Source organism: Urocitellus parryii, chromosome 5 (genome assembly GCF_045843805.1).
Source record: "Urocitellus parryii isolate mUroPar1 chromosome 5, mUroPar1.hap1, whole genome shotgun sequence".
NCBI classification, from domain to species: domain Eukaryota; kingdom Metazoa; phylum Chordata; class Mammalia; order Rodentia; family Sciuridae; genus Urocitellus; species Urocitellus parryii.
Genome location: NC_135535.1, coordinates 88471143 through 88496675, shown reverse-complemented (window position 1 = coordinate 88496675; position 25533 = coordinate 88471143). Strand labels below are relative to the sequence as shown.

At 34.0% G+C, this 25533-nt stretch overlaps 1 protein-coding gene across 10 annotated transcripts in view; it reads right to left on the bottom strand.

Annotated features, from left to right (window-relative positions):
- The window catches only part of C2cd5 (C2 calcium dependent domain containing 5), a 99320-nt gene that overhangs the window by 14962 nt on the left and 58825 nt on the right, over positions 1–25533 (bottom strand). For all 10 annotated transcript variants that reach the window (XM_026392309.2, XM_026392312.2, XM_026392314.2 and 7 more), the window contains 9 exons: positions 23498–23684; positions 19957–20121; positions 14721–14861; positions 13464–13527; positions 13028–13089; positions 12699–12797; positions 6057–6146; positions 5214–5301; positions 4074–4160 (listed from right to left, as the gene is read on the bottom strand). In XM_026392309.2, coding sequence (XP_026248094.1) covers positions 4074–4160; positions 5214–5301; positions 6057–6146; positions 12699–12797; positions 13028–13089; positions 13464–13527; positions 14721–14861; positions 19957–20121; positions 23498–23684 — 983 coding nt within the window. The remainder of the gene's footprint in view (positions 1–4073; positions 4161–5213; positions 5302–6056; positions 6147–12698; positions 12798–13027; positions 13090–13463; positions 13528–14720; positions 14862–19956; positions 20122–23497; positions 23685–25533) is intronic.

The following is a 25533-nucleotide window of genomic DNA, read 5'->3' as shown; positions in this document are numbered from 1 at the left end:
AAGGATTAAAAAAACTACTACTGTGTAGACCTAATTATGGAAAGCAATGCATTGCAGGTACAAGTCAACTTGTTTTGTTTTTTTTTTTTACATCAAAAGCCAGACACTAATCAGTACTTGCTACACTCGTCAGGCTATAGTTACATCACTGTACACAAAGAAATCATCCAGCATAAAGCAAAATGAAAGCAAAAAACAAGATGAGTATTAAAAAGAATCCTCTTCTATATGGTTTCACTCATATATTTGTACATATAATACTAATTAAACCTTTTAAAATATTTAAACTATCAGTGTTTAATAAAAATTTATTTATGAGACATTACATTTATAAAGTACTTGAAATATATGGTACATGATTTATACATACTTGTCTAATCTAAGTTTATAAGTTCTGTAAAATGATAGTATAATTTAAGTCTTTAGACTTTTGAAGTGATATGCTAACCTTTTCTAAAAACTATATGCAGGGGATGAAGTCGTAGCTCAGTGGTAGAATGCATGTATGGCACGTGTAAAGCCCTGGGGTTCAATCCTCAGCACTACATAAAAATAAATAAAAATAAAACAAAGGTATTATGCCCATCTACAACTTAAAAAAAAAATTAAGACTATATGCATAAAATTCTTTAGCCAGACTGCAGTTTATGAGAAAAATCTACTAGTATTTTATGTATCTCTCATACTGCATTTACTCAGACTCCCCATTCTTATTAATTTACTCTCTCATCTTTTTATATACATAATTTTTAAAGAATCTTGAAAATGACTTAGAGAAAAATTAAGGTATGAATAATAATGATGATGGGAAAGTACTATAAAAATTTTGATATAGTCATTTTTTTCTCATAATATAACCTCATCTGAACATAAATAATTTATGTTGATACCACATCATGTATGTTCCTCATAGTATTCATATTCAGTAAGGAATTTTGATGACTTTATGGAATAATATCTTTTTGAAAATTATTGAAGCTCAGCACCATTTAATATTAAAAAAAGAGATAACTAGGAACAAATCAACATAAATTTGAGACATACATAAAACTATTTTTTTACCTTGAGAAATAAAACCAAATATAATAAATGATGGAGGGAAAAAATTGAACATGGATGGACAATTCAGGCCCAGGCTTACTCAACACAATGAACCAAGATACATGTAACTACAGCATCATTACTTCACAAAACATTTACTCGTTTTCAATAATATAAAAAGATAATGGAAGGTTTATCTACAAGTGAAAAGACAGAAGTGCTAAAAAACATACTAAGCTTAGCTCTTGAAACTACTCTGTCAACACACCAGAAAATAAGAATTTTTTTCAATCCCCTACTTGTGTTAAGACATGAGATGTAAACTAGAATCCATTGTTATTAGAATTTAAAAAAAAAAAAAACTTATCAGCTTAACTAACCAACTTAGTAAATTTTTCTGTATGAGTAGTTGACTTTTAAGCTTTCTGGCTACATATAAGAAAGCAGACACATTTTTTATTTTTCACTCCTAAACACTCTTAACTTTCTCTTTCCTGCTTAATTCCTCTAAATTGCTAAGCTTAAATTTTCAACACTTTCTACCATGTCAAAGCACATAATTACTCCATTCATATTATGAGGCTCTATTACCACATTTTTCAGACCTTTTCAAAACCCATCTTACCCTTAATTCTTCCAAATTACTTTCAAATAACTTTTAAAGAACAAATTTAACTCATGTCCTCCTGAAAAAACTCGAGGAAGCAAAGACAATAAATAAGCATGCATCACAAATCACAATTTAGAAACTACAAAACTATGAAGAGATACAGATGCATTTTTAGGTGTTTACTAATAACTTTAAAATGTAATATTCAACAATAGGTACATAGGTTTTATAGTGAAGCACTCAGAGTAAAAAGCTTTACATGTATATTAGTATTAGATATTATGAAACTGATAATTACGATGATGATCATGATAATTTTGATGATGATAAAGGTAGCATGATCTGATTCAGTGGTTTTCAAATCTTTGAAACCCTTTCTTCAAATAAAATATAGAAAACTAATGTGTAAAATTCACTGAATCAAAGCTGCTCTAGTTCAGAGGCAGGTCATCCAGAGATCTATCCTCTCAATCCTCACCCTTCTTTGCAGCCTGAGGCATCTCTGGAAAACCCCTATGGTTTGGAGGAGCAGACTTTAAAACTTATTGGATTAACTGATTAGAAGTTTCTTGAAAACATTTAAAATAACAAGTATAGAAGATCAGTATGACTTTGGGCACTAATTCAGCTTTTGACTTTTCTTTTAAGTTTTTGACATGTTTATAGTAGAAGACCTATAAAACACAAACCCAAGTAATTGCAGAATTTTAAAGGCTGGAGAGAATCTTAACCCTCTCACATTTTACACAAGAGAAACTGAGGCTTAGAGAGGTTAAGTAATTAACCCAAATTCTTACACCTTGTCACAGATAGGCAAAGAAGGCCACATCTGTTGCTTTTTTACCTCATTCATGATCCCTCTCCAAGCTCACTAAAATGATTTGCAAATGTTTTACATTGTTCTTTAGTTCACAAAGTATCATCTTACACTAATGACTACATAAGCATTAGTTACAACTACCTTGGATAGCATTTTGAAAGCTATCAATACAAATAAGGAAAACATACAATTTAATCTTCTGTAGGTATTAATAATATGGTAACATTGAGCTAATATGGCCGGACTCCACAAATATCTGTTTCTAGAGATGAGCAATCAAATCTTTTTGTGTTGATTAGGCCTTGAAGGGTTTTTGCCACATTGTAGGGTAGGGATTAATGAAATGACACCTAAAAGTCATTTGGAATTAACCTTATGTAAAATACAAGTTTCTCTATAATGTATGTGTTTTAAAACAAACAAAACTTCCTATCTAATGATTCAAGGAAGAATCTTGACAATAATGTTTTCTGTTTGGGAAATTATTTTTAATTCAGAAATATGAATTTAGCATATTCTTTAAATATGATTTTTCCTTCCTATTCTTTCAAGGAAATTGAGATATGCTAAAATTCTCATGGAGTTCTAAATTAGAATTTTAGGTGAGGACAAAAAGAAAATATGACCAAAGTTACTAGGTTAGAAAGCTCAGAATCTAATAATAGTTTATATTTTCATCTTGAAAATGTAAGTCACAATCCATTTATCTACAGATAAACCTTGAATTGGTTTGTAAAGATTCTATTGATACATATGCAAAGTGAACATAAAACTATTTTACACATAATTTGATATTAGATAAAATAACTAACAAGTAGGAATCACAAAACAACTTCACTTGCATTACAGAATATAAAAATAGAATATATTTGACTTTAAATAAAAAATGCATCATTTCTCAGAATAAAGCATTTATAAAAAATGCAAACTACATTTACTAAGATTATATAGTGTAGAATTAGGTATGGTAGTTTTGAAAAGTTTTAAAAATTACACTGAAATCAGAAGAGAAATGGGAAAAAAAAAAAAAACTCCCATTTTTCTCCAAAGATTATATAGATCAAAATAGATGTACTGGTTTTAAATTTACAGGTAATTGTTTTGCACTTAAAAAAAATATCTTAAAATATGTATCTTAAAAATACATAATAATGTTCTTCAATTATCGCAAAAGTTAACATATGACAGGAAGTTCATCCCTGTCTCCCTTGTTCTATCCTAAAACTTTTCCATTTATCCTCTGAGGCATTCTGATGGTCTGAAACTTTTGGTTATTTCTGGACAAAAAAACTTACCAAATATAATACAAATATCAAATACACTACATGTGAAAAGTTATACTATGAAGTACAAATCTTTAAAAATAAAATGTTGATATATTTGAGGTCTGAGAATGGAATATCATATAGAAAATTACCTTATTAACTTATGGTGAAATTACTTGAGAAATTAAAAGAGTATTACTTTCTCCTGTTAATGAACATGGAGAACACATAATAAAGAAATGAAGGATAAATCTCAAGATTAAGAAAGATTGACTATAAAGAGGAAAGTGAAAGCACTATAACTGGGATTCGCATTTGAATTTCTTACTTAACCAACCTTTAGCTGGTGGGAAAGGATGTGAAGGAAGTGAATCTGAACAGAGTTCCAGTGGAAACTGCAAAAGTTCTTCATTATCTGTAGAAGCTGGAGAGGAGAGAAAAACAACAGTTATTTAGCACTGATCTATTATGATTTTTTAAGAAATTAAGAACTTGCGACCGAATATCTACTCTGTGGGAGTGGGGGAGTGTGCATGCACACACATGCACGTGTGCGTGCATGTTATATTTCTCACCCCCACAAAATGTATACTGGCTATTTCATCCCTGGTTTCTTCCCTGGGTATCTTTCACCTGCATGATGTTGAAAGAGGTGCTGCTTTTCCTGATGGGAAGGTTGTCAAATTTTAAAAGATTAATTAATACCTATAAATCATTTAGCACACTGGCTTATAAATAGTAAGCATTCAATAATAATTATTGTTCTCCTGTATAGTGTAACTTACTAGTTTATATGATGCTTAAAACAGCCATTATTTAATTTATCCAATAAATATCTGAACACATAATTATTTAATACATCTAATTGAAATTAACTCAATGATCAAATCTTATCAATTTCATCTATGTGGGATTTAAATCAACTTTAAAACATTCAGGTTAATCATGAATATTTTAGTTAGTCAATAAGTCATTTAAACTTTAGAAAGCATTATATTCTTCCCCAGATATTTCTTTTTTTATAATATCAATTTCTAATAATTTAGCTTCTTTGGAATATCTTAAGAATGGCACTTCTTAAATTTTACTGGATTAAGGACATGTCTGAGAATCTGTTTATAATTAAAATTTTCCTGAGAAAAACAGGGTCACAATTTTGCTTCCTATATCAATTAATTCTCAGGTGCCTTGAGGACCTCACCAGAGATCTTGGCATGGAACCCCTAAACTACTATAGAATTCACATGCTATCATTCAAGTCTAAAAACAGGAGCATTCCCTATGTGAATACCAGTTAATCACTCAGTCATGTGTAAAAAAACAATCAAGTCAGCCATGTTTATCCAGTTACCTCAATAAAATTAGGTAAATATCTCTTCAATTAAAAAAGTCATTCAACCTACCTGCCCTCTATATTTAGCACTGAATTGTAATGCAGGCAATCATGAACTATACTTCCCATCCATTAAAGATTTACCTCTTTGTAGTGACTTTTCAACATGTGGTTTTGTGGTCTGTAAAGCCTGATTTTTATCAAAAGTTATTGCAACTGCTGTGACTGTGACCTAAAATTGCAGAAACAATTATGATTAGCAAAATAATTGTTGCCAAAACTAAACTTCATAAAAATCGTTTTCCATATCATGAAAACAACCTATGTCAATTGGTTAATTTGCCTTTCCTGGTTAAGATCCCAAATGAGAATTATATATAAACTCAGATATTCTAACTACTATACTAAGCCCAATTTGTATAGCTAGATGTTTCAGAAAGAGCTCAGGAACTTCTCTAACAGATGGGGATTGGTGAAATCCCACAAAATAAGCACTCATCTATTATTCACATGCTGGAGCACATTATGTGAAGTCCATCTTTAGATAATCAGAGTTCAGAAAAACAAAACTGACATATTTTTTTTAAATATTTTGAGGTAAAACAGTGTGTGTTTAAATTATTTAATTATGGCAAAATTATAATATTAAAACAAGGGGTAGGGAGGGGGAGCATGGGAGAAATAGATGAACTCTAGATAGGGCAGAGGGATGGGAAGAGAAGGGAGGGGACATGGGGTTAGAAATGATGGTGGAATGTAATGGACATAATTATCCAAAGCACATGTATGCAGACACAAATTGGTGTGAATATACTTTGTACACAACCACAGATATGTGTACAAAAAATTGTGCTCTACATGTGTAATAAGAATTGTAATGCATTCCGTTCATTGTCATATATAAATTTTTAAAAAATAATTTTAAAAATATTAAAACAAATCTGATAAAAGCTAGAAATCTTCAATAATAGATTGAATGTTAATTACCTGAATTAATTCATCTTCAGGCAGAGATACTGTGAAATTTACATGGCAAAGGCAGCAGGGGATCATGGATCGTAACTTAAAATACAGGCTCTACACAACAGAAAATATTAGTTATGTCACTTTGTTTTCATTTTTAGAAATTATAAAAGCTGATTTTGTCAATGTACACTACATTGTGGTAAATAAAAATATTTAAAAAGAGTAAAATAAAACTGTCCCACTTCTGCTTTGTGTAATATTAAGAATACTTTTTTGCCCTCCCCCAGTGCCTGCAAGCTAGGCCAACCTGCAAGCCACGGGCGGGCGGGTCAGGCCCAGCAACCAGCCAAGTGACTGCAGCTACACGCGCCGGCGGGGAACGCGGACCGGACCCACTAGGACAGGTCCGGCGGACGGCTGAGGGCTAGGCCCGTCCCCTCCCCCAGTGTCTGCAGGTAGGCGGGACTGTGAACACCAGCAGAGCGGGCCCAAAGCCTGCTGAGGGGCGGAACCGGCCCCTCCCCCAGTGCCTGCAAGCTAGGCGAACCTGCAACCCATCGGGAGGTTAGGCCCAGCAACCTATGGAGTGACACAGGTGCCCCTGGCGCCTGCTGGGTAGGTGGACCTTTGACCGACCAGCAAAGCAGACCTAGGGCCTGCCAGCATGGTAGACGGATCACACTAATTGGAGGAGGATCACAGCCACTACCTGCCCTGCAAGGGTGATTTTTCAACTATACAAGAGCAATATAAATAAATAGAGGGGGAAAATATCAAAGACACAACAATTTCACCAAGCAGAAAGAAACGCCAGCAGTATGAAACGACAAGGAAAGAAAGGACCACAGGCAATGCAGGTCAACTCAACTTTAGAAGAGGTAATAGCTGCAACAGATGGAATGTCAGATAGAGAGCTCAGGACATACATGCTTCAGATGATCTGGAGTCTCAAGGAAGACATGAGACAGCAAAATCAGACAATGAAAGATCACATTGACAAACAAATCCAGGAAGTAAAAGATCAATTTCACAGGGAGATAGAGGTAATAAAAAACAAACAAATAGAAATACTAGAAATGCAGGAAACAATAAACCAACTTAAAAACTCAATTGAGAATACTACCAGCAGAGTGGATCACTTAGAAGATAGAACATCAGACAATGAAGACAGAGTATTTCAACTTGAAAAGAACATAGATAGCTCAGCAAGTCTACTAAGAAACCATGAGCAGAACATTCAAGAGCTATGGGATAATATCAAAAGACCAAACTTAAGAGTCATTGGGATACAGGAAGGCACAGAGCTCCAAACCAAAGGATTAAGCAATCTATTCAGTGAAATAATACAAGAAAACTTCCCAGACTTGAAGAATGAGACAGAATCCCAAATCCTAGAAGCCTACAGGATGCCGAATGTGCAAAATCATAAGAGATCCACACCTAGACACATTATAATGAAGATGTCCAACATACAGAATAAGGAGAGAATTTTAAAAGCTACAAGGGAAAGGAAGCAGATTACATTTAGGGGTAAACCAATCGGAATAACAGCTGATCTCTCAACACAGACTCTAAAAGCTAGAAGATCCTGGAATAACATATTTCAAACGCTTAAAGAAAATGGATTCCAACCAAGAATCCAGTATCCGGCGAAATTAAGCTTCAGGTTAGAAGATGAAATTAAAACCTTCCACGATAAACAAAAGTTAAAAGAATTCGCAGCTAGAAAACCATCTCTTCAAAAAATCCTTGGCAAAACATTACAGGAAGAGGAAATGGAAAATAACATTGATAACCAACAATGGGAGGTAGGACAGTAAAGGGGGGAAAGTAGTCAAAGAGGATAACAAATCAGGTTTAGTAACATCAATAAACAAATATGGATAGAAGAACAAACCATATCTCAATAATAACCCTAAATGTTAATGGCTTAAACTCACCAATTAAGAGACACAGGCTAGTAGAATGGATCACAAAACAAGACCCAACAATATGCTGTCTACAGGAGACGCATTTGATAGGAAAAGATGTACATAGACTGAAGGTGAAAGGTTGGGAAAAATCATATCACTCATATGGACCACGGAAACAAGCAGGAGTGTCCATACTCATATCTAATAAAATAGATTTCAAGCCAAAGTTAATCAAAAGGGATAAAGAGGGACACTACATACTGCTCAAGGGAACCATACACCAACAAGACATAACAATCATAAATATATATGCCCCAAACAACAGTGCTGCTATGTTCATCAAGCAAACTCCTCTCAAGTTCAAGAGTCTAATAGACCACCATACAGTAATCATGGGAGACTTCAACACACCTCTCTCACCACTGGACAGATCTTCCAAACAAAAGTTAAATAAGGAAACTATAGAACTCAATAACACAATTAACAACCTAGACTTAATTGACATATATAGACTATACCACCCAAAATCAAGTAGCTACACTTTTTTCTCAGCAGCACATGGAACCTTCTCAAAAATAGACCATATACTATGTCACAGGGCAACTCTTAGACAATACAAAGAGGTAGAGATAATACCATGCATCTTGTCTGATCATAATGGAATGAAACTGAAAATCAATGATAAAAGAAGAAAGGAAAAATCAAACATCACCTGGAGAATGAACAATAGGTTGCTGAGTGATCAATGGGTTTTAGAAGACATCAAGGAGGAAATTAAAAAATTCCTAGAGTTAAATGAAAACACAGACACAACATATCGGAATCTATGGGACACATTGAAAGCAGTTCTAAGAGGAAAATTCATTGCTTGGAGTTCATTCCTCAAAAAAAGAAAAAACCAACAAATAAATGATCTCATACTTCATCTCAAAATCCTAGAAAAAGAAGAGCAAAACAACAGCAAAAGAAGTAGAAGGCAAGAAATAATTAAAATCAGAGCTGAAATTAATGAAATTGAAACAAAAGAAACAATTGAAAAAATTGACAACACTAAAAGCTGGTTCTTTGAAAAAATAAATAAAATTGACAGACCCTTAGCCATGCTAACAAAGAGAAGAAGAGAGAGAACCCAAATTACTAGCATACGGGATGAAAAAGGCAATATCACAACAGACACTTCAGAAATACAGAAGATAATCAGAAATTACTTTGAATCCTTATACTCCAATAAAATAGAAGATAGTGAAGGCATAGATAAATTCCTTGAGTCTTATGATCTGCCCAGATTGAGCCAGGAGGATATAGACAACCTAAACAGACCAATAACAATAGAGGAAATAGAAGAAACCATCAAAAGACTACCAACTAAGAAAAGCCCAGGACCAGATGGGTATACAGCAGAGTTTTACAAAACCTTTAAAGAGGAACTAACACCAATACTTTTCAAGCTATTTCAGGAAATAGAAAAAGAGGGAGAACTTCCAAATTCATTCTACGAGGCCAACATCACCCTGATTCCGAAACCAGACAAAGACACTTCAAAGAAAGAAAACTACAGACCAATATCTCTAATGAACCTTGATGCAAAAATCCTCAATAAAATTCTGGCGAATCGGATTCAAATACATATCAAAAAAATTATACACCATGATCAAGTAGGATTCATCCCTGGTATGCAAGGTTGGTTCAATATACGGAAATCAATAAATGTTATCCACCACATCAATAGACTTAAAAATAAGAACCATATGATCATCTCGATAGATGCAGAAAAAGCTTTCGACAAAGTACAGCATCCCTTTATGTTCAAAACTCTAGAAAAATTAGGGATAACTGGATCATACCTCAACATTGTAAAAGCAATCTATGATAAGCCACAGGCCAGCATCATTCTGAATGGAGAAAAATTGAAGGCATTCCCTCTAAGATCTGGTACAAGACAGGGATGCCCTCTCTCACCACTTCTGTTCAACACAGTCCTCGAAACACTGGCCAGAGCAATTAGGCAGACGAAAGAAATTAAAGGCATAAAAATAGGAAAAGAAGAACATAAATTATCACTATTTGCAGATGATATGATTCTATACCTAGCAGACCCAAAAGGGTCTACAAAGAAGCTATTAGAGCTAATAAATGAATTCAGCAAAGTGGCAGGATATAAGATCAACACGCATAAATCAAAGGCATTCCTGTATATCAGCTACAAATCCTCTGAAACGGAAATGAGGACAACTACTCCATTCACAATATCCCCCCAAAAAAAAAAAACTTGGGAATCAACCTAACAAAAGAGGTGAAAGATTTATACAATGAAAATTACAGAACCCTAAAGAAAGACATAGAAGAAGACCTTAGAAGATGGAAAAATATACCCTGCTCATGGATAGGCAGAACTAACATCATCAAAATGGCAATATTACCAAAAGTCCTATATAAGTTCAATGCAATGCCAATCAAAATCCCAACAGCATATCTTGTAGAAATCGATAAAAGAATCATGAAATTCATATGGAATAATAAAAGACCCAGAATAGCAAAAACAATACTAAGCAGGAAGTGTGAATCAGGCGGTATAGCGATACCAGACTTCAAACTATACTACAGAGCAATAGTAACAAAAACAGCATGGTACTGGTACCAAAACAGGCGGGTGGACCAATGGTACAGAATAGAGGACACAGTAACCAATCCACAAAACTACAACTATCTTATTTTTGATAAAGGGGCTAAAAGCATGCAATGGAGGAAGGATAGCATCTTCAACAAATGGTGCTGGGAAAACTGGAAATCCATTTGCACCAAAATGAATCTGAATCCCTATCTCTCGCCGTGCACAAAAGTTAACTCAAAATGGATCAAGGAGCTTGATATTAAATCAGAGACATGGCATCTGATAGAAGAAAAAGTTGGTTATGATCTACACACTGTGGGATGGGGCTCCAAATTCCTCAATAGGACACCCATAGCGCTAGAGTTAACAACTAGAATCAACAAATGGGACTTACTCAAACTAAAAAGTTTTTTCTCAGCAAAAGAAACAATAAGAGAGATAAACAGGGAGCCTACATCCTGGGAACAAATCTTTACTCCACACACTTCAGATAGAGCCCTAATAACCAGAATATACAAAGAACTCAAAAAATTAGACAATAAGATAACAAATAACCCAATCAATAAATGGGCCAAGGACCTGCACAGATACTTCTCAGAGGAGGACATACAATCAATCAATAAGTACATGAAAAAATGCTCACCATCGCTAGCAGTCAGAGAAATGCAAATCAAAACTACCCTAAGATACCATCTCACTCCAGTAAGACTGGCAGCCATTAGGAAGTCAAACAACAATAAGTGCTGGAGAGGATGCGGGGAAAAGGGCACTCTTGTTCATTGCTGGTGGGACTGCAAATTGGTGCAGCCAATTTGGAAAGCAGTATGGAGATTTCTTGGAAAGCTGGGAATGGAACCACCATTTGACCCAGCTATTCCCCTTCTCGGTCTATTCCCTAAAGCCCTAACAAGAGCATGCTACAGGGACACTGCTACATCGATGTTCATAGCAGCTCAATTCACGATAGCAAGACTGTGTAACCAGCCTAGATGCCCTTCAATAGATGAATGGATATAAAAAAAATGTGGCATTTATATACTATGGAGTATTACTCTGCATTAAAAATGACAAAATCATAGAATTTGGAGGGAAATGGATGGCATTAGAGCAGATTATGCTAAGTGAAGCTAGTCAATCTTTAAAAAACAAATACCAAATGACTCCTTTGATATAAGGGGAGTAAACAAGGACAGGGTAGGGACGAAGAGCTAGAGAAGAAGATTTACATTAAACAGGGATGAGAGGTGGGAGGGAAAGGGAGTGAGAAGGGAAATTGCATGGAAATGGAAGGCGATCCTCAGGGTTATACAAAATGTCATATAAGAGGAAAGGAGGGGCAAGACAAGATAATACAAATGGAAGAAATGATTTACAGTAGAAGGGGTAGAGAGAGAAAAGGGGAGGGGAGGGGAGGGGAGGGGAGGGGGGATAGTAGAGAATAGGACAGACAGCAGAATACATCAGACACTAGAAAGGCAATATGTCAATCAATGGAAGGGAAACTGATGTGATACAGCAATTTGTATACGGGGTAAAAGCGGGAGTTCATAATCCACGTGAATCAACCGTGTAATATGATGTATTAAGAACTATGTAATGTTATGAACGACCAATAAAAAAAAAAAAAAGAATACTTTTTTTTCTTTCTGTTTTTTGTGTTTTTTTTTTTTTTTTTAATACTGGAACTTGAACCCAGGGGTGCTTTAAGCTGGCCACATTCCAAGGCCTTCTTACATTGTATTTTGAGACAGGTTCTCACTAAATTGCTAAGAGTCTTACTAAGTTGTGTAGGCTGGCCTCAAACTTGTAACCCTCCTGACACAGCCTCTAGAGTAGCTGGGATTATAGGCATGTGCTACTGTGCTGAGCAAGAATAAATTTTTAATGTTTAAATAAACAATAAGATTTAATAATAAAAAATAATGTGCTTTTCAAAATTTACAAACATATACCAGATTTTTTTATGAGATTTAAACCATTAACTAATTTAAACTGCTTTTAAGAAAAAGAGGACAACTTTAGCATCTCACCTGGTGACAGAAATATGATCTTTAGGTACATAAAAACAATGCAGCCTACAACTGTGTAATGTCAAGATTCTGAAGGCCTTTAAATAAAATTTAGTCAGAAGGTTCCTACCTTGAGTAAATTTTCACAGAGATCATTAAAGTTCTTATTGAGAGCTTGATTAGTCAGGTTAAGACTGCTTAATCTGATTACTCTTACTGATGTGAACATCTAAATGTGGAAAGACAGAACAGCATGTCATTTAATGATTTTTAACTACATACTATAACAATTGATAAAAGTGCCAAATAGCAAACAATAATAATTAATATGCTATGAAAAAGAATAGTCCTTTTAATGGCAAAGAAGGTCAAAAGCAATGTCAAAAACAAAATAGATATTTAGATAAACTTATTAAATAACTTATGTGCTATCTGGCTTAAAATTAATAAAAGGTTTACCTGTATTTCTGATGTCCAATTATTTATACCAGGCATAATTTCTGTATTGCAACTATAAAAGCCTGCCAAAATAAATTATAATTAAAACATGATAATATTACTGATTTTATGTTAAAGAATAGCATTTTTTTAATTATATGAAATTCTAACTGTAAAACCTTTTTTTCTAAACTCTCTACCTGCAAAAAACCTTTAAACCATCCTAATAATTACAGGAATTTTTTCATATATAAACATAAAAGTATTTAAAATCAGTTGTACCTAAGTTCTAACACAAGTATTTTTAAGTTATGTGTTTTATGAAGAAGCAAAGTATATGACAGAATGTCACACTATGATAATGCCTTTACAGTAAAGTTAATACTCTTAACAATCATGAACTAAAACTCTGATACATAAAATTAGTTTTATCTCAAAGTCAATTTCTTCTGTTCACCTGAAGGAGGAGGAACATCAGTAAGGAGAGAATGCACATCTTCCATTGCATCAGTGTCATCAATCTGAAAACAGAAAGATTAAAACTGTTGGCATATTAGCAGTGAATGCATAATTATTCCAAAATTTTTTAATTAATGTTTTCTTTTTCTTTTATTTATTTGTTCTTTAGAATGCAAGTTGGGGAGGGGAAGAATAGAAGATGTTCAGTGGAGTGACAAAGGGAAATAAAGGGAAGGGAAGGGAGTGGGAAAAGGAAAGACAGTAGAATGAATCTGACATAACTTTCCTATGTTCATATATGAATATACCACCAGTGAAACACCATGTACAAGCACAAGAATGGGATCCTAATTAAAATAAGTTTTTTTAACTCATACTTTTCTCAAGCTTCTATAAGAATATGTTTCAAAAGACTTTCAAAAAAAAGTAAGCAATCATTATCTCTCTATAATTAAGAAGAATATTTTCATCAAATATAGAATTGCTTTTTAATAGAATTAAATAGGGATAAAATTTCAATGCATATCTAAAATAAGTATATCTAAATTAAATCATAGTGTTCTTTTTTCACAACCTTTGCATTGTGAATAATAGTGAAAATAACTACCTGGACACATATTGACATTAACCCATATAATCCTGTCCCAAAGACCTTCCCCTCACATCAACCTTGGAATGCACTCACTTTCAGTCCCACTACAGCTTAGATACCCACTGCCATACCTCAACCCACTGTTCCCTAAATGCTCCATTTGCAAGATCTCACACTTTCTCCAACCATAATCTCTTTGTACTTCAGTCTCTTACTGAATCCTCCCCTTTTCTTTCAGTCCTCTGCCCACATCTGAAGCACTACTCCCAACACAGACCCTCAATCTCCATTTCCACCCCAACATAATTCTACCACCAGCTTCCAGCTTCACTGAGATCAAAATATCTGACGTTTTCTCTCTCAACTTGCACCCTCATTTAGTTTCCTTTCCTTTGGATTTCAGGGCACTTCAGATTTTTGGATTAGAAACATTCAATCTATATTTTCATATTATTTCAACCCATACACTAATTGTTTCAGGAGTAAATGCATTATTCCATCAGTCATTAAATTCTGTTATTTTCAGGTTTGTCCAATTTCTATAATAAAACTTTACTGTTATTTATCAGTTGTAATAACACAAAAATATCACATCAATTTAGTATCTAATTGTAAAGTGTACAATCTCTGAAAGCTTTAAGAATTAAGCTAGAAGCATATTACCTCCAAAACAAAAGCATCTTTTTTCCCATGTGAAAGATCTAATTCCATAACTTCATCAGAACTTTCTGACTGAGATCTTAAAAGTCTTGAGCGTTGTCTAGGTTCTGGGATGGGTGATCCTATAATCTCTTCAGATATCTCCTAAAGGAAATATAATTGCTTTGTATCACATGAGGCTATATTTTTCAGTCTGATTTTAAACTTTCATACTAATACACAACTTCCAGCAGAGAAAAAAAATCTGCTAAATATATTTAATTAACTCTATATTTAAGTATACCCTTCTTAGCTATTTATAGAGGATATAGTTATTTCTTTTTATCCATAATTACAGCCTTATTGATGAACCAACCTAGAAATATATAACTGTCACAGAGACAAGCAAAACTGACAGAGAGGACTTTAAAATAAACTCAGAAATCCATCACTCCTGACTATGTGCATTTTCTACTTAGCATTTTAAAGTCTTAATTATCCATAAATATTCAAAGAAATATTTCCCAAAATAGTTACTCACCTTTTATATCCTTTTTTACCCAGAGGTAATTTTCAAAGGTGTTAAGTATCAGAAACATGAATATGTGAACAGATACATATATACACATGTACTTATGCATACATTTGCTGTGCAACTTATTAAGCTAAATAAGCTCTAATAGCTATAATAATGATAATAAATCAGTATATAGTGAAATCTCACATGGATTAGTAAGAATTTCCCTATTACTCAGTCATTGATCTTACAAAAGATTCTAAATCACTATTGGCTACAAAGAATTAACAGAAAAATGAGGACATGTGAGCACAGGCCTATCATTGGTATAACAGAGCTATCTTACAAAATCAAGGAAATTATAAGTAAAAGTTTTTCAAAAATAGAATTTTAAATGTTCATTTCTAGTACACATCTTAAACAAAAGATGACTACTGCAGTTCCATAACATAATAATCTATGGAGTACTTTCACATCCATTTATTTTATTTGCATTTCAAATTAACCTGTCCTATATAAATTTGATAAGATGCGAAATATAATGGCCACAAAATGAGAAAGAGCCATACCTGGTGGCATATGCCCTGGCAATTTAGTGAAGCCCTGTCTAGAAATAAAAAGTAAAAAGGCTGGAGGTACTGCTTAGAGGTAGAGTACCCCTAAGTTCAATCCCCAGAACCACACACAATAAAAGAAATCACTGCAATTCAGGGTAAAGATACTTGCCTGTCTGAAGACTAGGTAAAGACCCTGTTTTTTTCTTTTTTTTCTTAGTGCAATGTTCTTCTCACTAGATACATTTCTTTTTATGATTTCATAGTAGTTGAGAATTATACCTCTGATCACTACATCATTAATCTAATAAATATAACTGTCTAGTACTTAATATATTTAAGATTCATATTGAGGTTTGATCACTAATACTAGTATTCTAAAAGTTTGTATCTTATTCTAATACCTTATCTTAAAGTTTGATTAAGTGGTACTACATCTCAACATTAGAAACATTTTTCAGGGTATTAAGGAAAAAAAATCAAATGATCATCACATCTGGGGTAATCATCCTAAAAAGGGGCACACTGATCCATATTTTCAGGATGGGCATATACTGACTGTCATACACAAAAAGACAAAACTATAATGTTTACGGTGGCCTGGTAACTAATTTTGTTTATCAAATTTGTCAAACAACTGAGATGTTACTCTAAAGGATTATAATGGAATTAGTATCTGAAATAAGGACATATTAGCAGATTCATAAATTGATGAACACTTTTATGCAAATATAGTCATCCTCAATACACAAAATCCATATATGCTGATTTTTTTAATTGTGATAGACTCACTCCCTTCTCAAAATATAAGCTGTGTGACATGTAATAACAATTTAATAAGTACTTACTGAATAAAGTAACTTAATTCACACTCAATTAATTACATCTCTGTCTTCAAGGAGCTTATATTGTCATCCTCAGTATCTTTAGGGAGTTGGTTCTAGGAATCCTCAAAGATTAATTAAAATCTGTGGATGTTCAAGCCCCTATATAAAATGGCACAGTATTTACATATAACCTACAATATCCTTCTGTGTTCATTCATTCACATTCTCCCTCTTTCTCTCTTTCTCTCTCTCTCTCTCTCTCTCTCTCTCTCTCTCTCTGTCTCTCCTTTGCAGCACTGGTGATCGAACCCAGGGCCTTGTGCATGGTAGGCAGATGCTCTATCTCTGAGCAACAACCCCAGTACCTTCCATATACTTTAAATTATTTCTAAATTATTTATAATAACTAATATAATGTAAACGATATGCAAATAATTGTTATATTGTGTTGTTTAGGGAATAAGAAGAAGATAAAAGATATATATTTTCAGTACAGCTATAATTTTTTTTTCAAATATTTTTAATTCATGGTTGGCTGATTCCACAGATGTTTGAACCATGGATATAGAAGGCTGACTATATTATATTAAAAGAAGATAGACAATAACATGTAATAGACAATTTACTAGCAGACATTACAGTATAACAGGAACACAATGGAGGAAGAGTTACTCTTTTGTGGCAGGTCAGAATGGATTTAAAAAAATGATAAGCACTGTTTAGTAAAAGAATTCAACTTATTAGAACTAATAAACACAAAACAAATGGGGCTCTAAGATTTAACTTACAAGGCTTTCTCCCCAACTGGCATAAACACTACAAACAGATGTTCAAATATCAAAATACTATTAAAAAAGAAAAATGTATAGCTAACAATCATTCATTATGAGGGAGTAAGAGGAGTCTGGGTAGAGTGGTAGCTCAGTGGGAGAGAGTGCTTTTCTGGCAATGTGTGAGGCACTGGATTCAATTCTCAGCACCACATATAAATAAATAAAAAAGAAAGGTCCATTGAAAACTAAAATATATATGTGTGAAAACTAATATATATATGTATATATGTCTGGCATTTATATATATATATATATATATATAGGAGTATGAGAGTTTTTACAAAGATTATTTTTCAAGTATTAGTATATTAACACATCAACATTTTGATTCAACTTAGAGAAGCTCTAAGTCGGTGTTGCCCAACACAAATATAAAGCAAGTCACACAATAAAGGGAACAATTTTTACCCCTCACACATCAGATAGAGCTCTAATCTCTAGGGTATATAAAGAGCTCAACAAGAACCAAAATAACACAAATAATCCAATCAATAAATGGGCCAAAGACCTGAACAGACACTTCTCAAACATATGGAAAAAATGCTCATCATCTCTAACAATCAGAGAAATGCAAATCAAAACTACTCTAAGATACCATCTCACCCCAGTAAGAATGGCAGCCATTATGAAGACATATAATAACAAGTGTTGTCGAAGATGTGGGGAAAAAGATACATTCATACACTGCTGGTGGGACTGCAAATTAGTGCAGCCAATATGGAAAGCAGTCTGGAGATTCCTCGGAAAGCTGGGAATGGAACCACCATTTGACCCAGCTATTCCTCTTATAGGACTATACTCAAAGAACCTAAAAATAGCATACTACAAGGACACTGCCACATAAATGTTTATAGCAGTATAATTCACAATAGCTAAACTGTGAAGCCAAACTAGATGTCCTTCAGTGAATGAATGGATAAAAAAATGTGGCATTTATATACAATGGAACATTACTCAGCACTAAAAAATAATAAGATCATGGCATTTGCAGAGAAATGGATGGCATTAGAGAAGATTATGCTAAGTGAAGTCAGCCAATCCCCCCAAAAAAACAAATGCTGAATATCTTCTCTGATATAAGGGTGGTGACTCAAAGTGGGGTAGGGAGGGAGAGTATGGGTGGAAAATTACCTCTAGATAGGGAATAGAGGTGGGAAGGAAAGGGAGGAAGAATGGGAATAGCAAGGATAGTGGAAGGAGTTGGTCATCATTATACAAAATTAATGTACGAAGATGTGAATTTGGTGTCAACATACCTTATATACAAACAGGGATTTGATAAATTGTGGTATAAAGATGTATTAAGAATTGTAATGCAAAAAAATTATGAATGTAATGCACTCCTTTATTGTGATTATAATAAAAAAAGATGAAATCAATTTAATAAAAGATTTTAATTTGATATATCCAAAATATTAAATTTTCAACATGTAATCAATACAAAAATATTCATGAGATATTTTACATTCATATTTAAATTAAGTCTACAAAATTCAGTGTGTACTCTACGCTTGGAACAGATCTCAGTCAGACTCATCACACAACAAGTGCCCCAGTGGCTACCACACTGAGCAGCACAGCTCTAGGCATTAGCCTTAGAATTCCTCTCAACTTCACAATTTTGCTAATCTGACAAAAGCTATCTGTCTGAAGTTAGAATTCAGATGTACTATTGTAGAAGACTGCAAAAAATATGTGGTCCATTTTTCTATCCAAAATATTCCCTTTGTGGAAGTATTTCATATCAGAGACTCATAAAACAGTTGCATTCTAACTCCAAAACATCTTTCTTTCAATTCACACTAATGAAAAGGCATCTGTAGAGGAGGAAGCACTGTGATACCTACCGCAAACTTAGCAAGAAAACTGACTATGGAAATGACTGACAACAAATTGTAAAACAGCAGCTGTAATGAAATATCTCCTTTTCCACTTTTACCGTAAACACTTTCTTTTTATTAAAATAAAGACCATTTATAATCTTAAGCAAAAAAAATATATTTATTAAGAAGCTACTACAAGGAACTTTTCTAAGTATCAGAAATACAGCCCTGGTGGAGCTTCATTCCACTGGTTTTCACAAGCAACAGACAAAATTAAAAACTTGCCTGCATGTTGAGTGTGTGTCAAAAAGTCACATACACACACAGAAAAGAGTTACAGAAAACAACAAAACATAGAAGGATGAGAGGAAGCACCAAAAATGGTTTGCAGAATTGCAATTTAAATACAGTGGTCAGTGTAGGACTTCTCAAAAAGGAAACATTTGTGTAAAGATGTTAAGGGAAGTGAAAGAACAAGTAAAAAAGAGAGCGAATCTAAATCAAGCACAGTAGCACACACCTATAGTCCCAGCTGCGCAGGAATTTGAGGTAGGAGGATCACTTGAGCTCAGGAGTTGAACACCAGCCTGGGCAATGTAGTGAGACCTCAAACTCCCCTCCACCAAAAAAAAAAAAAAAAAAAAATCCAAAATAAGATGACCTACTCATAAACAGTGTATTTACAATGTAGAATTGTTTTACTTACTGGAGGATTGATTTCATATAATTCCTTGTTCTTAGCAATTGTATCATTTATCTTCTTTTGCATATGAGAGATATGCTGTTCATATGAACCATCATTAGGAGTCTTCCCAGCAATCTGAATACCACCAGGCATTGGTAAAGCCGCTAAATATACACCTGTGGCAGACTTGCAAAATAGAGAAATAATCAGATAAAATATGTAAAGAATTATGGTCTTTAAGTTTTCATATTTAGGGCTGGGGTTGTGGCTCAATGGTACAGCCTAGCACGAGTGAGGCACTGGGTTCAATCCTCGGCACCACATAAAAAAATAAAATAAAGATATTGTGTCCATCTACCACTAAAATATGTATATATTAAAAAAAGGTTTCATATTTAGGAATGTGATCTGTGTTCTGTAAGAAAACACAATAAAGCATCAGTATACACACAGGCCATCTCTAGAAGGGGATGCTAAACCTAACTCGTAACAGGAGGTGCTTTCCTCTAAGAAGGATCCTGGGTAGATGAGACACATACAGTGTGAAAGAGGAAATTTACTTTTCAGTGCATACACCACAGTATTTTTTAAGTTTTTACTTTGTAAGTATAAAAAAATAAGCTGCATAAAGAAAGGACAATAGTAATAAATAACTAAAAAGTTGCTACAATTTTTTTTGATGAATGAGTATAATAACAACTTTAAAAAAAAAAATTTGTAGTTGCAGATGGACAGATGCCTTTATTTTATTTATTTTTATGCATTGCTGAGGAGTAAACCCAGTGCCTCACACATGCTAGGCAAGCACACTGCCTCTGTGCTACAGCCCCAAGCCAGACAATTAACTTTTTTTTTTAAGTTATTGACAGACCTTTATCTTATTTATTTATTTATATGCAGTACTGAGAATGGAACCCAGTGCCTCACACATGCTAGACAAGTGCTTTACCTCTGAGCCACAATCCCAGACCTGACAATCAACTTTTAACAGTAGCAAAGTAAAAGGGAAAGTTTTGCAAGTTAAGAAATTTTAAAAAACCCTGAAGTCCAGGACATTGCACTTAGTCAAGATCACATTCATTAAATGTGAAGAAATTTAATCCAAGTATTTCTCACTGAGAAACTCAAGAAAATTTCACTATATAACCATAATTGCCACAATTTTTTTTATTTAATGTAGATTTATTTAAAATATTTAATTAAATAACTATTAATTTCAGACTCTTAAAATAGTTACCACAAACTATCAGTACTGGAAAACTATTATGGAAAATAATAACAAGATGAAATTTACATATGTGTTTATGTTTATGTTTATGCTACTATACACAGAGCAACAAAATAAGAAGTATAAACAGCAAATTGTTAAAATCGAAGAGGCAGAATGGGAAAGAGAAGATAATTCTTTTGACTTTGAATATTTATGTATTTTGAATTTTTAATTAATCTTTAACTAATCAATTGACAATTCTGTCAAAATCCACCCTAAAAGGGGCATGGCAGCCTACAATGAAGTCTGAGCAGACCAAACTGATCTCAGGAGTGCTCTTTATTGATTTGTTCACTGGCATCCATCACCACACCCATAACCCAGTGTCTGATGCTCAACTGCAGAACTTCTACTATGCTACATGAAGCTGTAGCACAGCAACTTTCTTAGCTCTATTCATTAATGAGGCAATGGCCTTGAATGGTTGAGTACTGGGCTGTTTGCAGTCCAGTTCCAGCACACATAACCATAACACTTTGTAGTCTCAACCTATATTTGTACTTTTCTCTTATGAAGTGAAGACAGTATTACATTCCTTCTAGTCTAGCACAGGCAGGACCAGACACCTAGCAGACACTCATGAGAGTACTAGCTATTATAGAAGCTACTCTTGAGATCTTGAGATTTAAGTAGAGAAAATATAAAACAGCACAAAGAACAAAATATCAAATAGCTGTAATGTCACTTAGTGATCAAGAAGGAAAACGTGAGTATGAACCAGAAAATCAGTATTTGAGTCAAACTTAAAATTCTACCAGGCACATAAACTGGTTCCGTAGGACTCGACCATCAGAAATGTTTGGTTTAGTTAGTAAATTAGTCTTTAAACCTTTATATTTGAATCCAGTTCTTAGTTCCCATAGGTATTCATCAATTGCTAGTCTTGTATTCAGCCCAAATTACTTCTTTATGTTACAGTCTTGCCAAGCATGCAAATTTTTAGACCTCTGAATTAAACATTTTTCTCTAGTTACTCTAAACATCAAGTATCTTAATGTAAACCAGATTAACTTCATTATTACAAATTTCTATTGCTAAAAAAATTATGATACCTAATAAGTACATTTATTATAAAACAATTATATATTATAAAACAATTCTCCCCTACATACAAAAATTTATATATTTGCTCTTATAGAAAAGACACATGAAATAGTAAGCAATTTGGCATTTTATCTACAAAATAAAAAAAGATATACTAAAAAAAATTCCAAGTTCCATAAATTTCTTAAAATTAAACATCTACGCATGTCTTATAAAGATGCCAAGAGAATTCAAATTTGAAAATTGCCAGTGACACAGACAAAAATCCTGGCTAGCAAAGTATCTAGAAAACAAAAGAATTTCCAAAAATACTGATTAGACTCCTATAATCATTATGGTTTGCAAACACCTACTTCTCTGGGTCCTTTGCTGTTTACGAAAGTAGCACTAACTTTCTCCATTGACATCTTTCCAGACAGAACTCATTTTCTCACAAAACAAGGGGAACATGAAATGGAAACAGAGTTTTAACCAGTCTCACATTTTACTGGCACTTAAGAACACACATTTTGCCAGGCATGATGGTGCACGCCTATAGTCTTAGCTACTTGGAAAGTGAGGCACGAAGATCACAAGTTTGAGACCAGCCTGGGCAAATTATCAAAACTCTATCTCAAAATAAAAAGTTAAAAGGCTGGAGCATAGTTCAGTGGTACAGAGTTTGCCTAGAATATGCAAGGCCCTGAGTTCAGTCCCCTGCATGGGGAAAAAAAAGATATACATACAAATATTTTATTACACATTCCACTGTTAGCCATAGGTACAAGTTTATGATAAAGCTTACTTCTCTAACAATAGGCAGGAAAACATTTAGCAATGTCTGCAAACATGTTTGGTTATCAGAACTAGAAGGGTGCATTAGCATACAGTGGGTATGGTGCTTAACATCTACAATGAAGAAGACAGCACCCAGAAACAAGGAGTCACCCTGCACAAATGCCAACAGTGCCAAGAGGTAAAAACCCTGTTTCAGTAATTTGTAAACAATAATAAAACCTGGATCCATAGTGGTCAACTTACTAATAAGTTAAAAATGATAATTTTTCGATATTTAACTATAATGGTTATGGTTACAGTCCCTTTAAAATATGTGAAAACCTACACCAGAGTCTTCCCTACCTAAAAACGCCCCAACCATTGCAGGTCTTGATGAGTTTCTTCAACTAAGTCTTTTTAAAAGACTGACTCCCATAAAACAGAATCTACTACAACAACAGAAATCATAAAACCAAAAGTTTCTAAACTTACTGCTAAGCCCATCAACATATTTTCACCCACTGTGATCTGGATTCTTAGTCCAAACAAAGCGTTCATTCCTTTGAGTTTTAGTTTATTCATTAGCTGAGTATGTACTTCATATTCCATAAATGGCAAGAGATTACTGATAGCTGTAGCATTTGCTTCTGCCTGTGCTTTCTTTTTTAAGCGACATAACCTGTAAAGAAGAATAATTCAGTCAGTGGACAGTACTCTTGATATTATCTTAAGAAATGTCAAAAAGTTGAAAAACTTTCTAAAAGTGTGCTTAATAAAACATTTATTTGTTCCAAATCGGCTTATTAAGTTACATCAATAATATTTTCTGCTATTTTTATTACTATGTAAACTCACTGTAAGTCTTATTTCGGGATGGGTTTTAGCTCAGTGGTAGAGCACCTGCCTAGCATTCGTGAAGCAGTGGGTTCGCTCCTCAGCACACATAAAAATAAACAAACAAAATAAAGGCATTTTGTCCATCTACAACTGTAAAATTTATTTTAAGTCTTATTTCAATAAACAGAAATAAAAAAATTCAGTCTGAGGACATAGCTCAGTTGGTAGAGTGCTTGCCTCACATGCACAGGTCTTGGGTTCAATCCCCAGCATCACCAAGAAAAAAAAAGAAATAAAAAATTTCAAAATGTTTCAATGAAATAATATTGATCAAATCACTAGACAATATAATTTAAAATCTAACATTCCAAACTGCCAATGATCATACGACAGATGACTAGCAAAGGGAAAAAAATTATTTTACTCATTAAAAGAACACAAAAGTAGATAAAGAAAATGTGGTAGATATATACACAATGGAATGTTACTCAGCATTAAAAATAAATAAAATCATGGCAACTTCAGGTAAATCGATGGAGTTGGAGAATATAATGCTAAATAAAGTAAGCCAATCGCAAAAAAACAAATGCCGAATGTCTTCTCTGATATAAGGATGCTGATTCATAATGGGGATGGAGAGCGGGGAGCATGGGAAGAATAGAAGACCTTTAGCTAGGGCAGAGGGGAAGGCAGGGCATGGGGGTAGGAAAGACGGTGGAATGAGACTGATATCATTACCCCAAGTACATGTATGAAAACACACGAATGGTGTGACTCTACTTTGTGTTCAACCAGAGACATGAAAAATTATGCTCTATTTGTGAGTCATGAGAGCTAAACCTAATTAGTGAAATTAATTCACTGATTGGATTAACGGGGCAGTGGCTATAGGCAGGTAGGGTGTTGCTGGAGGAGATTGGTCACTGGGGGCCTGTCTTTGGATTTTTGTTTTGTTTTGTTTTGTTTTGTGGTGCTGGGGATTGAAGCCAGGACCTTGTGCATGCAAGGAAAGCTCTCTACCAACTGAGCCATATCCCCAGTCCCTGTCTTTGGGTTTATATTTTGTCCCAGTTCTCCATGCTTCCTGGTTGCATGTTCTGAGTTGTTTTTCTCCTTCATGTACTTCTACCAGGATGTCCAACTTCATCTTGGTTCCAGAGTAGTAAAGTCAGCCTTCTATGAACTAAAATTTCTGAAAATATGAGCCCCAAATACACTTTTCCTCCTCTAAAATTGTTTTTGACAGGTCTTTTGGTCACTGTGGCAAAAAAGCTAACTAAATCATATATATAATGTCATTTAAGCAATCTATGCTAGTAATATCCCTAGCCTATAAAGAGGTTAATAATAACCATGATGAACATTTGTACAGCATTTAAATATTTTAAGACTCTTTCTGCACATAAACTTATTTGAGTTTTTTTTTTTTTTTTAAAGAGAGAGTGAGGAGGAGAGAGAGAGAGAGAATTTTTATTATTTATTTTTTAGTTCTCGGCGGACACAACATCTTTGTTGGTATGTGGTGCTGAGGATCGAACCCGGGCCGCACGCATGCCAGGCGAGCGCGCTACCGCTTGAGCCACATCCCCAGCCCCTTATTTGAGTTTTATACAGAGATATTTTTCCTCCTAAAGTACATGGAATAAAATACAAGGTTCCAGTAGAACTGCACAGCCTATCCAGGACCAAAT